The sequence below is a fragment of the Felis catus genome, chromosome A1, assembly GCF_018350175.1.
Source record: "Felis catus isolate Fca126 chromosome A1, F.catus_Fca126_mat1.0, whole genome shotgun sequence".
Classification (NCBI taxonomy): Eukaryota; Metazoa; Chordata; class Mammalia; order Carnivora; family Felidae; genus Felis; species Felis catus.
The window spans coordinates 27,381,865-27,399,777 of record NC_058368.1 but is presented as its reverse complement, the minus strand read 5'-3'; the positions used below and the strand labels follow the sequence as shown (position 1 = coordinate 27,399,777).

Sequence of the window (17,913 nt, the reverse complement as noted above, 5' to 3'; positions counted from 1 at the left end):
CAACTAGAATCACTCGATTCTAACCGACACTTGACAAAAGTCAGTGTCGAAGAGGATAATCCTTATTTCATAATCAGAAATCCCCACTTATTGTTTACAAGCGAAAAGGAACAATTAGGAATAAACACTACTAAGGAATTCTTCCTTACGCTTAGGAAAGAAAAACAAAACTTCTAAACTTACCCAGATCCTGTCATCTAAACTCCCTCAAAAATATTCTGAGTTTTTTCCAGAAGTTGTGCAAACCACACTTAAATCCCAACAACACTGTGTTAATTTTGCTCAAATGCAAGCTGAAAACATATTTTGACATCCTGTCAGAAGGAGATACTAAGAGTGTCGATAAAATGACACTAAAATAAATGTAAATTTAGACTGCGGTTACAAGGGGCTGCCTGAGTCTGGGAAGATGTTAGGTTGCTATAGTATTTTCCATAGCAACTTTGCGTCTTATTACATAAATATTCCCTCAGTGTCCTTACAGCCTACTAAGAAAACTGGATTAAATCTACTCTCCTATGTAATGATCCCACCTCAAACCTTATCAGAATGAAATGCCCAGAAAGCATAATAAACCGTAATCTAGATCATGGCGCTTTGGCAGGTGCGAGGCGTCAGGGGACCACGGGCTGTGCGTGAGTAGCTGTGCTGTGACCTCATCCCGTGCACGGGCCACTTGTCTACGCTCTTCTCGGGTCAAGGTCTCTGCAGTTCTCCCTTTCTGAGGATGGGCTGTTAACTTCCTCCCTTTTCTCCTCTGATGTCACCAAGCCCCCGGGGCCTCCCGTCACTAGGCAGGAAGCTAGGGTTTCACAGAGCCTCAGCCTGTTCTGCAAAAGCAGCTGGGACCCTGTGCTGGGCTGTCACAGCAGGAAACCGGTTCCAAGCCAGTGTTGACCAGGAATACAAACTGTTCGAGATCCTCAGCGAGGGCTCAACTGGGTTTTGTGGGGGTGCAGCACAGTTGCAGGGTTAGAGTATCTGACAAAATCTGCGGTCTCCTAGACACAACGCAATTTCAGCAGAACCAATCAATTTTTACACTAAATGCACGATTATGGAGAATGTGTGCATATGTGAGAGAGATGTCAGGAATATGGCATTATCAGGTACTACACAAAAATAAGATTAATAAGGGGCTAAGCTTAAAAAGAGCTGAGGCTCCAAATGTTACTTTGTAGGACAGATAAACACAGTCTGGTTGGACCAGAGTGCTTCCATGACCAAGGAATCCTATGCTAGAGGATCAATTTAATAGCATCCGTCTCTTGCATTTAAAAGGTAAGGCAATTTACAAAAATAATTATTTCATGTCCTTTATGAAAGGGAAGCTGTAAGCGCACACGAGATGAGGGAACTGAAAATTCTACCTGAAATAAGCATTGGCTTGACTTCCTTTGGTAAGATTAGCAAGATTTGAAAAAGGACGGGGTGGGAGGGTAGCAAAAGCCTTGGCTCCTTGAGACTGAAGCTCTATTTCCAGAGTTCAGAAATGAAGCAGCCTGCTCAGCCCACATCAGAAGGTGCATTTCATCATCTTTCAGCCATATTAGTTTTAATTAATCACATTTCTTTGTTTGGCCCTTGGATTCCCAGAAGACATTCTTCTGTGGATGAAAACAAGACGCTCGTCTTCAATTCAGTGGTCGCGGATGGACACACACCGCCGCTGTTTCTCCTTCGGGCTGTCATCACATGTGAACACAAAAGTCTGCGAACACATTGTTCTTCCTTGCTTCCTCTCACCACTGGTGCACCTGCCTTGGGGGTCTGCTGGTGCAGGGATCTCAGCGTGGCTGTGGCCTCACTGGGTCAATTCACTTTTCACTTCTGAGTGCTCTCGTCCCTCTGCGGAGTTCTGAGCAACTCCTGAGTGAGCCTGCTTAGATCACATGCAGTGTTTCCTAAAAGCTTCTACTAGCTGTCAGTGACGTGGCCCCCTTCGGCTGGCCCCCTGCAGGATCCTTCTCTGGAATCCTTCCTTCTGTGCCCAGGCTGGTGCTGGGGGGGGTAGCACTAATCCTTTTCTCAGGCTTGTGACGAACTGTAATCTGTCGGGCATCCTAAATGTCTTTCAAAAGCACTCTCCTGTAGGAATTAATCAGGAAAAACACTAAGGCAGTCCTGGTGTTCAAAGAGATCAAGGGAATAGCCAGAGAGAGCGCCTTCTTGTTGTTAATTTCTTTAACCTCAAGCTGCCAGCTACATATGAAACTATTCAGACACACTGAATACTGCTAGGTCCAACTGAATTTGATTGTGAGTCTTTAATTTGATTCAATTAGCTGAAAGATTTTCGGAATCCTTGCTGGATGTGTTATTGAAATTAAAAGAATAAATCTGTACCTACATGTGGAAAGTTTCCATGGCAAATCGACAACTAGAAAACACCTTTTGTAATTAAAAGACTATTTGCTCCTATGAAGAGCTCAGAGATTAAATGAGGTGTAATTACAATCCAAGAACATTTGTTTGCGCATTATGAAATGTTTTAAGGGTTGTCTATTAAGGAAGGACATTTTAGTTTTATCCTTCTGAAATTTGTCTTCAATGTACAATCTACACTCATCAGATACTGGATGAGGTGCAAACACTGGATAGAGGTATTTATTTTGGTTTACATCAAATTTACGGCAATGGCTTTCGAACATGTTTGGCATTAGGATTTTAGGCATTTAGTCACTGTACTTTTTAACTTAAAATGTATATTTCTTCTCTTCAAAAAGCACCTCACACTCTTTTTTTTTTAATTTTTATTTTCAACGTTTATTTATTTTTGGGACAGAGAGAGACAGAGCATGAACGGGGGAGGGGCAGAGAGAGAGGGAGACACAGAATCGGAAACAGGCTCCAGGCTCTGAGCCATCAGCCCAGAGCCTGATGCCGGGCTCGAACTCACGTACCGCGAGATCGTGACCTGGCTGAAATCGGACGCTTAACCGACTGTGCCACCCAGGCGCCCCAAAAAGCACCTCACACTCTTGAGGGCGGGGTAAACTGTGCCTAGTCCTCTCCATACTGCCCCCCCACCCCCACACCAGGTCCACAGTGTCTGGAGAAGAAGGGCTTGACAAATATTTGTTGATAATTAGAATGATGCTGAGTGTCCACTCTCCGGGCCACGGCCTCTTCAGCACGTGGCACTGGATTTTGAACGCATCAAAGTTGTGAACATTTTGAGAAATGAATCATCGTCGTTTGAGTAAGCTTCTTAAGGCTTTCCGTTTAAATTTAGAGCAAATGTTCTCAGGGTTACCACGTTCCCATCAACTTCCGGGACAAAGGCATCAAAAACAAAGACCAGAAGAGGGGGCATGTGCAATTGAAGTCAACACAATGCACTTACTTGGTGAAAGGCCCAGAGCCGGGTGCCCTAGGTGACGACGACAAGCGGAGGTCAGAGTTACTGAGCACTTACTATGTGCTCAACGCTGTCGGTACGGTCGGGAGGGCTTTCTACGCACCGACTCCACAGTACTATGGCTAACTGAGTGCTGCCACACGAGGCCTTACGCTCTGGACAGACTTCCTCTTTTCTTCCCTTTGTTCCCTGTGGCGCTCCTGCCCCACCCCTACTGCCAACCTGGAGGAAGGAGGAGGAAGCAGCAGCAATGGATATGGCTTTTAAAGTGGGGCTTAATTCCCGTAAAAGGCAGACGATGCAGCAGTAAATTTGAATTTTTATCAGAAATCATCTTCGCAGGCTTTGGAGCCGGATGCCAATCTTCTTGAATGAATGCTTCAATAAATCTGTCTTGATTTTCAAATTTATTAACAAAACTCATTTTCATTTTTATCAGCATCTTAGTTTTGCTCCAGCAGCTCTGTTTCCCCTTTAGGAGGTAACTGATAAGGAGGAACAGTGAACTGCCTGCCCAGCATCATATGGCAGTTATAGCAGGACTGGGGAACCCTAGCCAACGACACGTTGTAAGTCATTACAGGTGGTAAAAAGCAAAAGTACAATGAAATATTCTGCACAGCCAGAAGAGCAGAGATATGCCAAAAACACTGATTTAGAAAAAAAAAAATTAAACCCAAGATATAAGCCCAAACATAATAAATTGTATCCTTTCTAGAAACCAAGGAAAGTCAATTCTCTCCGTCTCCCCTTCAGAAATAAAATCTGTGCAGGTTGGCGTGGGCTCCAGGAGGAGGTGAGGAGCAGAGAGGTCCTGGTGCATCGGCCTCACGCAACCCGGCAGGTGAGCCTCTCCACAGTCCTCTTGGACAGGAGGAGGCTCCACGAAGGATGCCCTCCTCTGGAATTTCCAAGAAGTCTTGGGTCACCCACCGCCCAGGAGGTTGGAGGCAGAAGCTCCCTGTTTTCGGCAGAAAGCAAAAGGGCAAGGGATTCTTTAAAGAATAGAAAGATTTACTGCTAGGTCAGCCCTTAGCAACTTCCATCAGTGAACTGAGCCCTTTGAGACACCTGCTCCTGGGTGACTGACAGATGCAAATTTGCACCTGCAATGAATGCAGAGAGTCTCGGATGACACCACTGAAAGGTGTGTTTTCCTGCGGCTCCTGGGCCTGGATCCCTCCCCTCCCAGCAGCAGTTTGCAGGGATCCTGTCTGAAGCTTGGTCAAAAGACCAGATGGGAATTCTTGCTGTCAGGCTGTGTCCCTGAATACGCTGGGCTGAAAGGCAAACAGCTGCTAGCCTTTTGGCAGGATCTGCGGGGCCCAGAGGAATAAAAAAGGTTAGTTGCTTTCCTTTTCCGATAATCAGTCCTGCGCTTTCCCCATAAACCACACGCCGCGTCCTCGGGTCCATCTCATTCTGAAAAGCACGAAAAAGACTTTGAACTCCTGGGGACCTGGCATCTGAACTCCAGTTTTTCCATCTCTCCCACCAGCACTCGTACAGATCATGCTCTGTGTTGTGTGCATTCATTGCGCTGGCCAAGGAAAAGCCTGCAGAACTGAAAAGTTCAGGTCCTGCTTCAGGCTCTTATTAGATGCCTGGGGGAAAAAAACCAACAGAGATCTAGCTAGAAGGCTCTTCAGGGAAGCTGCCAGAGAGACTCGCGCATCTCAGCCTAGGGAAGGGAGCTTTGAATTCTTCTGCAGCGGAACTGTGGGTCTATGCTTGCTGTCACGGTCTAGAAGACTTCCCACTGGAGCCTACTGCCTGAGTCATTATTATTCTTGTCCTATTCTGAGCAAACTATGAAATTATACACATTCCTCATTTGGGAAGTTGACGACTTGTTTAAAAAGAAATGTCGCCCCAAAATTAAAAAAAAAAAAAGCCACGGGTTCAAATAAGAATTTCTGATTGATTTCTTTTCTTCTACACCTACCGTATAAGAATGTTAAGGATCCAAGTTTCATGTAAACTTGCCCCTCATCTAGAAACTTCAAAAATGATGAAGGCTTTATTGAGAAAAGAAAATTATTTATTTATTTACCAGCAGAGCTCATTAAATGTAAGAAGTTCACACTAAAACTTGCTCTTTGCTTTTTGATATACGCAGGCTTCCGGGACAGAAATTGCCATCCTCAAATAAATAAGTCCAAGCCCAATAATCAGTCCTGAGAAATCTCATTTCCACGTAACAAGAGACGTACACTGACACATAAATGCTAGGTTCATTTCTCAGACAAAAGATACATGGCTTCAAAAACTAGTGGCACGGTGCCTTCTTTTCTGCTAAGCTTCTGAAAGATTTAAATGAGTGGCATTTGAGGATGAAAGGGAAATTTTCTAAGGCAGTGGTCCTGAAAGTTTAGCGCGCCTCAGAATTCCCTGGAGAATTTAAATCGCAGATTTCTGGATCTCACATCCCCACCCCTGCCTCCTAGAGTTCCTGATTCCTTGGGGATGGAGCAGGGTCCAAGAATTTACATTTCAAACAAATTCCTCGGAGGCGCCTGATGGTGCTGGACTGGGGACCACACTTGAAAGAACCACTGTGCTAGGGAAATTGAACTCCCTCCTACGTATGCCTAAAAGAAAAGGATTTTCTGGTGATCATCATTCATGGCCCTGGCCCTCGCTGAACCCCGGAGAAAGGGAGCACTCTGACCACTTTGCAATCTTGATGGCCTGAGTATTGGAGTCTTGGTTTTGGCTTCTACGGACACACTAGCAAAGATCCTCTGTTCCTGGCCACTTGATTCTGTCAAAGAGCCTGAGGTGGGTGAGTAATTTATTCACTGGTACGTCGAAGGAGACAGGTCAAATCCATGCTATTCCTCTTTCTTTTTTGGAAATGGTGGCAGTTGTGGTCCTTCCCAGGCCCTTGAGACAACACGCTTCCCCTCGGACGAGCAAGCAATCTCCCTTGGTGTCTCCCATATCTGATTGAGCATCTTTCTTGCCTGTAATGCCAAGAGATTTGCATCTAATTCGGGGAGAGAGTTTTCAATCAGCATCTGAGTGTAGGCGGAGCACGAAAAGCAAGGTTCTCTCTAAGCTTCTCTCCTTTTTCCAACTCAGGAGTGATGCCCCTTTCTTGGTACCACATGAGGCCACCGCTTTGATTACAGGTTAGGGAACGTTTATTGGAAAAATGTCTAATTCTCCAGCACATTGGCTCAGAGGCTAGAAAGCTTCTTTAGGGATTAAACAATTCCCATGTAAGAGGCACACAGACTGAGACCAAATTTTATCTGTATCTCAGCATCAGCGGTGGCTGCCACCCTCTGGAAAAGGATTTTTATGGGAATAGGCAAATATCCCTGAAGAAAGTGCAACAGCCCCAGATATATGGACACAGAAACAAGTGGACCAATTGAAATCACCGTGTTCCGCAGAAGGAGTTTAAAGTTCTATTAATAAAAGGCAGAGTCACTCAAAGATGAAACTTTAGTATAACTCAAATAAAAGTGAGTTATGCGGCCATTTCCTAGTACATACGCCCCATGTGAGATCTGGAAGATCATTAGGATGCCTCACAGGTGTGTGGCAGTCCCCAGCCTTACCTGATTCATCGACTCTCATTTTTTTAGTCGGGCTGTCACAATTCTCATCATCTGACATTTCCATTTCTTCTTCGCGGCGGATACCCATAAGCTGCTCGCTTTGAGCGTTCCGGAGCTCCTGAAAGTAGAATGTACGAGGATGTTAGAGTCACGCACACATGTCAACCTACCTTTCCTCAATGGTCTTTTGGTGTACTGGGATGCCCATACGAACGCTTAGAATCTGAAGCTTTTACGCCTCCCAACCACTGCCCTGCGTCATCTAGAATGAAGGTCTGAGCGTATGGGGAGCGGAAAGATCCAGGGATAAAGACTAGTCAAGGGGCCTTCGGCAAATTATTTAATCTCTTGAGTCTCAATTTCCTCATCTGCCAAAAAAGGGGATGATAACATCACCTAGGAGGATTCCACAGAAATGCCCATCGTCATGACTGGCACAGCGGTGGCTCAGAGCTAACGATAAGATACGTGCACGGTGGCATTTATGAAAGGCCTGGTCGACCACCGTGTCAATTCACGAATGTTTCCTCATCTCTCTTGACCTTGATTTACTTATTGGAATTCTGTTGATGATAATAGTTTTGAGGAGGAAATAAGTGAATGCCTATAAAGCTCCTTACTGTCGTGCCAAACGCTTGGTTTGCTAAGTTGATAATGTGGACAACTACTACCCTTCACGCAAAACGGTGCCCCTGCATGTGTGTATGTGCCTGTGCGTGATCACACACGCACACACACACATACACACACTCACTATTCAGGTATCCAAATGGCACATTTCAAAAGATGCTGGAGGACCAATGAAAACAGATACCTTTTTGGCGTTTCACATTATCATGTAGGGGTTTAGTGTTTCTGTTGTGTTGGTTGTTTTGACATCACTTAAAGATCTTAGGATCATGTCTTACTTTCTCTACTTACTAGAGGAGTGACTGCAGTCAAAGGCATTTACTTTCTTTGAGTCTTTGTCTCCTCACATTTTATAAAACGGGCAACAGTAATACAAGGCTGCTTGAATGCAAGAGTATATGTGAAAGCACGCCGTAAAAAGGAAAGAATCAAAACACATTTCTGATGTGTTTTCAGGCACTACCTTGCCTAGAAGTCAGGACACTACAATTGTTTATGGTAAGTAATTCTATTATTTTGTACTAAGCTGAATAGCCTATGTTCGTGAATCCTTACCAATTCTATTCTCTTACATGTACTGTCCTCAAAACAACAATGAAATGACTGCATTATTCTTTCCCCCCCATTGAAATTGAAGTCTCTAAATAAAAACCACATAGTTAAGATAGTTTTGCTTTATCATGAACCTATGAATAACAATAAAAATAAATTATAACGCCTAATGTATTAATGGCACGATTTTAAACAAATTTCTAGTGCCCATTTGATGGATGTGATATTTTATTGTGTGATAGGTTCTCTGATTTCTCCTCTCCTCCTGAGCTCACAGATTGTAAGTTTGGTAGTAGGGCAGAAAAAAAGGAAATTATTTACCGCTAACAGTATTTGCATGGTCAGCTCTGAGCCCTGGGAATCACCACTGCAAAGGACAGGGAAACGGGAGGGGGCAGAGCGTCAAGGTTCCTGGGAAAGGGATACCCATCACAGGGAGTCTTCAGAGGTCACCGGGGTGATGGGCAATGCCTCCTCACTTGGCCATGACCCCCAGTAGAAAGAGGCACCAATTCCACCTTAAATAACACCAGTGGGTCTTGGAGGCATATGTCACATGTGATTAGTGGGGAAGCGTTTAGGTTGTGTACAGCTGATTTTTCCGCGGACAAAGAACCCGGCTCCCAAAGAGGTGGTTTGAAAATACTTGAAACAAGGAAAAGTCAGGTGGAAAGAATAAATGAGGCCGAAAGGGCCTGTGGTTTAGTCCCTACAATTAATGACAGATTGTCATACTGTAGCGGTTCTTGCGGGGAAGGGTGTTGGCAAGAAAAAAAAAATTGGGGAGGGGAAAAAAAACCTGAGGGTGTTTCCACAGGGTGCCCCTGGTTCAGCAGTAAATCACTAGTGCACTCTCATAAATCTGTAAAGGTGTTGCAGATAATTAACAGATGCTGTACATGGGAACGCAGAAAAAATCAAGCCAATTATCAAGCTTCTACGCAACAGAGAAATCATCCACAATGTTAAATTACCAACTGGTATTTAATCAATTAAGCGACATGGAGGGGAGAAAATCAAAGGTAATTTAGAATTCTATTTCCTAGTATATCAAAAGAGGTGGGAGGAGTGGCAGGGAGGCGCAAAGCCCCTCTGCGGGAGCACCTTTCAGGACTGCGTGCATCCATGTCTGCCTCTCTGTGTGTACTGAGCGAAGCAAGCGGTCTTCCTTGGAACAAAGCTGGAAGTCTTTGTGTGCCCTGCTCAGTAGCAGGACCATCAGGGAGGCAGGGCTGGGGGTGGGAGTGGGCAGGGGGAGCAGGCATGTGGGAAGCGTGATTTGGATCAATAACCGATATTTGCTAACACTCACGTAGTAATGACAGCCTTTTCATGCCCAGATTATTTAGCGTCATGTTGCTTGTCTTTCTCTTAACGTTTCTGTTAGTCATGTGTGGTTTTTATGTGAAGGAAAAGAATGTACACAGATGTATACGTGAACAATTCATAGACTAGTCACTCCCAAATCTGAATCATAGTTTATGGATTTCAATTTGTGTTTGCATAGCCCTCAATCTGTCTGTTTCATCACAAACGAGGACTCTCTCCTCCCGAAAATCAGCCTTGACTCAGCTCGCGATTCAGTGTCTGGACGAGCAGCAGGTAAGCGCCCTTTGTTTTTCTGGCTCCTGAAAAATTAAAGAGAAAGCCCACTTCCTCCTTACTCAAAATCCTGAACAGAGGAAGGGAACTACATCAGTCACCAGCCACCTTCTTAAGTCTTTGTGAAGAAAACAAAAAATGGCCTTCTTAACAATAAATCGCACCAGCATGTTAAGTGTCCCATTATTGTGAAGTCATTCAGGATTGGCCATAATAACAGTGATAATAAAGAATTCATTTGGTATTCATGTGGATGTTAGATCTCGTGCCATTGGTATTTAGCTGTAATTTAGCATTAGTTAATGGGCACTTAAAATGCTACCCAAATGATTGATATCATAGTGCTTGGTGGTTCCTCAAACTCTACAGAAAACACTTATTTTACAAGTGTGAGCCCAAATCGTTGCATAAACCAACCTTACCTTCTAGAAGTTTTGAGATTTTGAAAGAGGGGAGTATCATTTAGAGAACTTTAGTGCTAACATGCTAGTGATAGAGAGGCATCCACATGGAAAACATTCTCTCGTTAAAAAAAGCAGCAGCAGCAGAAGAAGCAAAGATAGCATACTTACTTTTAAATTACAGGTTCAAAGCGTACGCTACACTGTGGAGTTAAAAAGAACAGCTGGACGACCAATGACTAATGACACATTCTGATCCTTCTAGGTGGTGAGAAAGGTCAAGTTCTGGCCTCTTTCCTTGGGGTAGATACTCACACGTCAAGCACTGATGCGGAAGGGTGGACCTGGCTAGCCTAGACATTCACTCCCCTGGGGAAAGGTGCCCTGGGGAGACCGGCTATATAATTGGCCGGCCAGCATAGGGCACTAAGGCATCGTTTACAAAGAGAAGGCACAGAAGAAAGGCATGCTAGCCATTTCTAGCCCAAAGAGCAAACCATCACCATCAGTTGCAGAACACTGAAAAAAAAAACCCAACCCTCTGTATTTATTTAAAAGCTAGTCTTGGGGTGCCTGGGTGGCGCAGTCGGTTAAGCGTCCGACTTCAGCTCAGGTCACGATCTCGCGGTCCGTGAGTTCGAGCCCCGCGTCAGGCTCTGGGCTGATGGCTCGGAGCCTGGAGCCTGTTTCCGATTCTGTGTCTCCCTCTCTCTCTGCCCCTCCCCGTTCATGCTCTGTCTCTCTCTGTCCCAAAAATAAATAAACGTTGAAAAAAAAATTTAAAAAAAATAAAAGCTAGTCTTCTGTTTTACATTACACCTTTCTTCAGAATACGCAAGCAACACGTCTTGGCTTTTTTTCCGAGCTCTTTGCTATCAATGGCAGAGATGCCTTTCTTCCTTTGCAGGGGGAGAAAAGCACTCTGTTTTCTAAGCATTAAGTCAGCTGCTTTTCTGGATAAGGCACACATCTGAGCTGGATTTAGAGCTGACAATGCGACAGGACAATGGCAGGACAGCTGCCCGCTATGACAAAAACCGAAATGGCTGCAGCCACACTATTCTCTGCCAATCCAGCTGTGTGATGGTGGTTAAAAAGTAATAATAAAATCACCAACCTCAGAATGCTTTCGCCAAATGTCTATGTTCTTGCGCTGAGCTTTCGAGAAATGGTCCCAAGCTTTTTGTCTGGTAGAAGCGTTGAAAACGGCCACAATCTGCTCAACTTTGGTGAACAAGGAAGTCAAACAAGACAAGTAATTTATGTTGTGATCACTATAGGGAAGCAAAGCAAAGACACTAGGAGTCTATGGATGATGTCATAGTAGAAATAACATCATCGATATCCATCCAATTTGTGCCTTTTTGTACTTACATTTTAGCAAGGCTGGGGATGTCTCCCTTCAAGTCTGTCTCCACAACTTTAGGTTAAAACAAATTCTAAAATACAACTGGGTAGAGCTCATGGGCATCCGCTTCCAAGATTCTGCAGCTTTCATTTAAAACCGTGACTTGGTATGTCTACATACCTAGATCTATGGATATAGATCTAGTGTTGGCATACAGATGCCTGGGTTGGGGGCTTAGAAGTGAAGCCGGGGCGAGGCGGCTGAATGAGGGAGAGCCAGACATACATCTTTTTCTCTTTTGGTCTCCATCTCAAGGACTCAACTGCAGTCCTCTGAAGACATTACCGGGTCCAAGTTCCAAGCTGGGGCAACGAATAGGTGTTTCATATCACCCCTCAATCTCAAGGGCCGTTTTTACTCCTTGGCTCCTTTCTCCCCTCTACCCACCCACCCCCACCCTGCACCCTCTGCAGCCAGCCCTCCAGCCCTCTGGCAGGGAACAGGAGCAATGGTCTCCACCTCAAGACAGACCAAGGCTCACCCAACCAGCCGCACAGGCATGCAGATCTCATTTCAACACGGCCTGACGTCCTGCTCCCTAGTAGTTCATCAAGACCACATACCATTCTGTTCTGCCATTTTCACTTTCCTAAGGCTGCCCTCCCACACCCCATGAAGTTCTAACTCTCTCACTTTGGCTTCATTTAGCATTTTTTTGGTTCCCAGGCAAAGTCCTATTGGAATGATAAACGTGTGGGGCCCTGAACAAAGCTAGATAGCTATTAGGGGTGGGGCCAACCAACTGCAGATCCAATCTTTCTTAAACAGTTATCGATCTAGTAAGCATGGGATTAAGGAAGTTATAGCGCTGAATTAACCATATGATTAAACCTGAATTTCTGAATATTTAGTTAGGAAGGCCCAGTTAGAATTACCTTCTCATGGATGCTAAAACTCTAACATAAATCCTTCTTAAGTGATTCCCAAGGCTCTATTATAAAAAAAAGGGCATCAAAGCTCTTCCAAATCTTCCAGGTGTCCAAAGTATGGCAAAGAGTAATGGAGTAATCCCCACAGAACAACACCTGGTGCCACAACTTAAAAAATTGTCACACAGAATAAGTAAGTATATGATGGAGCAGAGAAAGAAAGTAGACGCTGTTCACTTACCACATTGTCAATATCTTCCAACGCTCATGAGCAACCACTTCCCAATCAATGGGTAATTTTCACAGAGGCTTTTATGTCCCCCTTTTCTCTCGAGAGAGAATCCCAACTCCAAATCTCCTTCTTTACCAAATTTTATCATCACGTCACATGATGAACTTGGTGCACTCAACTTTACCAGGAGGAGGTGCTATCACCTTAGCTCACGTTCGCCAGGGGCGCATGCGGCTCCCTTCCCCGACCTCGTCTGGAGGAAGTCACGCTGCCAGACTAGCCACACTGTGCTGCTCTAGGTGCTGACTTTCGCCTGACCGCCACCTCCCCGGGCTCTGCTTGGCTCCACTGCAGCATGGCAGGTGGAGAGGAGCTGGTTCAGCCTCACTGCCTGGGCTTCCTGTTGTTTTGTCTGCATGTGGGCTGAGGTCGTGGGGGAATTTCAGCTTCCTTTTGCTTGGGCAACACAGAGTAGTCAGCCCAATCTGCAGTGGTGAAATGCACCATCAGGCGAGATTTCAGGGGTGGGAATCATGGGACTGTTAAAAGAGTATATGACCCCACAGAGTAGAGCTGTTTAAGAGGCATCATTTAGAGGAGTGAGAACAGAGGGGCACCTGAGTGGCTCGGTCGATTGAGCATCCGACTCTTGATTTCAGCCCAGGTCATGATCCCAGGGTCATGGGATCGAGCCCCACATTGGGCTCCACGATGAATGTGGAGCCTGCTTAGGATTCTTTCTCTGCCCCTCCCTGTGCTTGCACTCTCTCTCTAAATAAATAAACATGAAAGAAAGAAAGAAGAAAGAAAGAAAAGAAAGAAAAGAAAGAAAGAAAGAAAAGAAAGAAAGAAAAGAAAGAAAGAAAAGAAAAGAAAGAAAGAAAGAAAGAAAGAAAGAAAGAAAGAAAGAAAGAAAGAAAAGAACTGTGTTATCCAGAGGGGAAGGGGCAGTAAGGGTTGAGGCCAAGTATTTTGGTGGTGATAGTCAAAATTCTGCCATGAATCAAGAAAGGCTGTTAATAAAGGGGATACACTAGAGAGAAAATGATCACATATGTGTGTATAGAGTAGGGGGAAGGTAAGAGAGGCCAGCAATACCCATGGAAGCATAAAGAAGGGAAAACGCTTAGAAGACAGACCCAATGGCTGAATACTGCACAGGTTCAAGGGTAAAAATAGATCCTCTAATATCTACTCAAGCCATGTACCACTGCAGATATTTCCTATTTGAGGCTAAGTATCTCAGTTATCTAGAACATGTTGTTACCATATCCCGGGGCATACGTTCAATTCATTCATCCACCCATTCATTTATTCAGCAAACATCTGAGATCCTCTAGTTACCTACCAAGCACTTCACTGATTGCTAGAAATATATGATTAAGACAGCCCTTGCCCCTGATGGGATCAGTCTCTAGGGAGAGAGGAAGATAAGCAGATAATTATCCTATGCAAGAGCGGTATGGATGACGGTACGGGGACATAGTAAGTAACCGGGGCCACAGTAACTAACCCGGTAGGTACAGTCAGGGAACACCCCCAAAGGAGACAACATTGTCACAAGGTCTTACACGATGAGTCAATGCTTGCTCCTCACTTCAAAGGCTAGGGCGAGTGCTAAGTGAGGATGGGTCAAGAAGGACAGTGGATGCTAAGCCAGGTGGTGAACTTTACACTGTAACCTGAGGAGGCATATCTGAGTAGGGTTTGTTTGGGAGAAATGACGAAGGCTTGAGTGAAGGCAGAACAGTGAAACAGAGGCAGGAGCAAGGAGTCATATGATGGGGCAAGCTGATTGGACAGGTGGCTGAATTGCTATGAGGAAGGAGGGGGGAGACTTGCATGCCTCAGGCTTGGGAGACACCTCAGCAACCAGGAGGACAAGCCCAGGGGGAGGTGGGAGAGAGAACATAAGGGACCTGCTTGGAACACACTGAATTTGACATGCCTGAAGGTCATCCAGATGGAGCTGAAATACAGGTGGGGGGTTCAGAAAGAAGTCACGACTCAGAGACGCGTCTTAAATTTTCTCAATTTAATGCAATTTCATGCAGTTGTATTCTTTTCAATGGGGTAACTGATTAAAAGCAAAACTAAATGTGACGAACTCTATACTTCTTAATAAGTTTTGTACTTTCTCTGCAAATAATACCAAATAGTAAAGAACCCCCCCCCCCCGCCCCAAATAAAAATAAAAAAAACCTTGTAACTCCGATTAGGTTTGAAAAACGCTCTCAAGGTTTCTCCATGGCTCAGTTTCCTTCCCTCATTTCTGCAGAGACCGCCCGGGAACCAGCCATATGTCTTGCAAATGAAAGTTCTTGGGCACACGAAAGGACTCGGAAAGAGTGCTTGGATCAGCAGGAATCCATCATCATTAGGGAAAAACCACCTCAAAGAGTAGGGCTTAATGAATGTGATTCAAAGGCAGCAGATTTGCAAAATCATAAATCAGGATGACCGCTGGTACTGGTGTCCCAGGTAAAGACCAGACCCTCTTCGTCGTCTCCAGCACGGAACGCAAAGAGCAAGCTGACTGCCACTCAACACCCACCCCCCCACCCCCAGTGTAATTAATACTACGGGTCCTCTGCCCAATAAAACTGCAAGTAGTTACTCACTAAACTCAATCTTTAAAGTTCTACCTAAAAGCTCAGAGACGACATAAACCGTAAACAAGGCGGCCCTGGCATTTGTTCCAAAAAGCAGCTTACAGAAGAACAAATTCAAATCACCCCAGCCCATGCCTTTGCCACCCTAGTGGGCCAGCGACTTCTGGTTCTAAGGCCAAATGTGAGCCTGGGTCAGGTATACGCTCAAACATTTTGGAAGTACTATCAACAGAAAGAGCTCAGTCAGAAAATTTCTTTTCTTCTTTCTTTCTTTTCTTTCTTTCTTTCTTTCTTTCTTTCTTTCTTTAAAATTTTTTTGAACTTTATTTATTTTGAGAGACAGAGAGAGCAGAGGAGGGGCAGAGAGAGAGGGGGGGGAGAGAGAGAATCCCAGGCAGGCTCCATGTTGTCAGGGTGGAGCCCGATATGGGGCTTGAACTCACGAACCGTGAGATCATGACCCGAGCCGAAACCAAGAGTCAGACACTCAACTGACTGAGCCACCCAGGCGCCCCCAGAAAATTTAAATCTATCCTTCACACCTTGCACATCTATCCACCCCCCTCCACCCACCATCAAATTCTATGCTTCAAGTGTTTTGCCTAAATTAGGGTTTTGGAGAATCATGAAAAACTCAAAAGTGCTTTCTCATAATTGTGCTTGAGTGTCAGTCTTCGATGTCATAAAGGAGTCCCTGACATATATCCAGCAGGTATAAGTGAACTTATAAGGAAGGATAAACAGAGCTTTGATCAAATCGCTAATCATTCTTTGCAGCTGCAAACCCCTTGTTAAAAGATTAGAAATTGCAAGCGTTTATTTGAGCAAAAATCAATCAAATTAGGCAGTGCCGAATGGTAAGAGCCCTCCACTGACTGGCAGGAGCCGGGAACAGGCCACAGGCTTTCACAGGAAAAAGGCGGAAGCAAAGCAAAGCAAAGCAATCGTGGATCGGTCACAGCTTAAAATCTAGTTGCCTGCCTGCGATTGGTTGTCCTTAGGTTTCAGTTTTGTACCTTTTAGGCATTTATAGGCTTGGATTTGGGTTCGCTGATGGACACCACCACGACATCAGGGCCCCCTCCGTCTGGTGTTCCCCTTGTTTATGGAAGAATTTAACATCCCAGTAGTGATTATTCATTATCTTGTATGTGTGCACATAAAGAGGCACTACACGAGCATCACACGCACACGCATGTATATATTCTTCAGAATTAAAAGAATCCGTAAGACTAAGTAATGTAACAACTTTTTTTTTTTTTTTTTTTTTTTTTAGTACTGTCCCCTACCTCAAAATGTTTGGCCATCTGCTGAATTCAGAGCACACTTCTCACCTGATAGAAATCATGACACGTTATCTTTAGAAGCACTCGTGTTCAGTTTTCGGGAAGGTAAGCTCGGCACGGGACATCCATTCACCCAGAAACAGGCCACATTTAAACAAGCTCTCTGGGAGGGAGCAGAGTGCCAGGCACAAAACCTCAGATTTCCAGGCTGCACGAGGCTCCTGAATTCTGAGTTCCGGGGCGGAAAGGCCTCGGAAGCAAGGCAGACGGAGGTTAGGCTCCTCCAAGGAGCACAAGCCCAGACCTTTCTCTTCCTTGTCCCCTGACTACCTACTTCCTCAGTCCTTCATGTTGTGTTCCAGCTAAATAGCTGTGAAACAGCCTTCAATCCATTTATTTAGTGTTGCAAATGTCTGGAGATGCTAAGTCCTTATAGGCAGTAGCTTTGCCTAAATAGAGCACCTCAAACAAATCTTCAAGCTCAATTTTTTGTTTTTCTTTTTTTTGTTTTAAAAAATTTTTTTTTCAACGTTTATTTATTTTTGGGACAGAGAGAGACAGAGCATGAACGGGGGAGGGGCAGAGAGAGAGGGAGACACAGAATCGGAAACAGGCTCCAGGCTCTGAGCCATCAGTCCAGAGCCTGATGCGGGGCTCGAACTCCCGGACCTCGAGATCGTGACCTGGCTGAAGTCAGACGCTCAACCGGCTGCGCCACCCAGGCGCCCTCAATTTTTTGTTTTTAATGTTATCTGGGCTCATCATAGAGCCTGACTCTGTAGGGTTCAGAGGAAATTTGATTTTCCTTTAAGGGATAACATCTTTTCCATATCCTCTATGAAGAGCTCATAAAAGATGTTCTAAGGCACGTAACAAATGAAATAGTTGACTTCCCCCACCCTGGCTGGTTCCTGTTGCTTTGAAATACTAAAAGCTAGGGTAGAATTGATGAGTCTGGGCTCTGGACTGAAAAATTACAACAGAGGGAATGTAGTAAGTGATTCGGGCTCTCAGGACACCCACAAGAGCAAGACAAAGCCAGAGGGAGGAGCAGTTAGTGTCGGACACAGACAGGGGAAGATGCTAGAAGAGATTCCCAGAGAGATTCCTGCCTACTCAGTCTGGGTCCTGAGCACACAGGAGCCTGCCAGTCAGTCTGGCAGGAAGCCCAGGAAATAGAGAATTAACACGGTCAAACCCATCTATTAGGGAGGCATGGACTGGAATTTCAAGTTGAGGAGGAAAAAGGGCATTCTGGGGTTTTCTCCTGAGATGAAGAAAAAGAGCATTGCTGCGTGACACCGTGAATCCATTACAGCGTGTTAAACCCGAGGCCACGACACCACGGGCGGGCATCACCTTTCTTAACATCCTGGCTAGATGAGGCCGGA

General features: G+C 45.0%; 1 protein-coding gene across 17 annotated transcripts in view; it reads right to left on the bottom strand.

Annotated features, from left to right (window-relative positions):
* The window catches only part of ENOX1 (ecto-NOX disulfide-thiol exchanger 1), a 579,959-nt gene that overhangs the window by 134,657 nt on the left and 427,389 nt on the right, over positions 1-17,913 (bottom strand). For all 17 annotated transcript variants that reach the window (XM_023251799.2, XM_023251828.2, XM_023251820.2 and 14 more), the window contains 2 exons: positions 11,233-11,339; positions 6,931-7,048 (listed from right to left, as the gene is read on the bottom strand). In XM_023251799.2, coding sequence (XP_023107567.1) covers positions 6,931-7,048; positions 11,233-11,339 — 225 coding nt within the window. The remainder of the gene's footprint in view (positions 1-6,930; positions 7,049-11,232; positions 11,340-17,913) is intronic.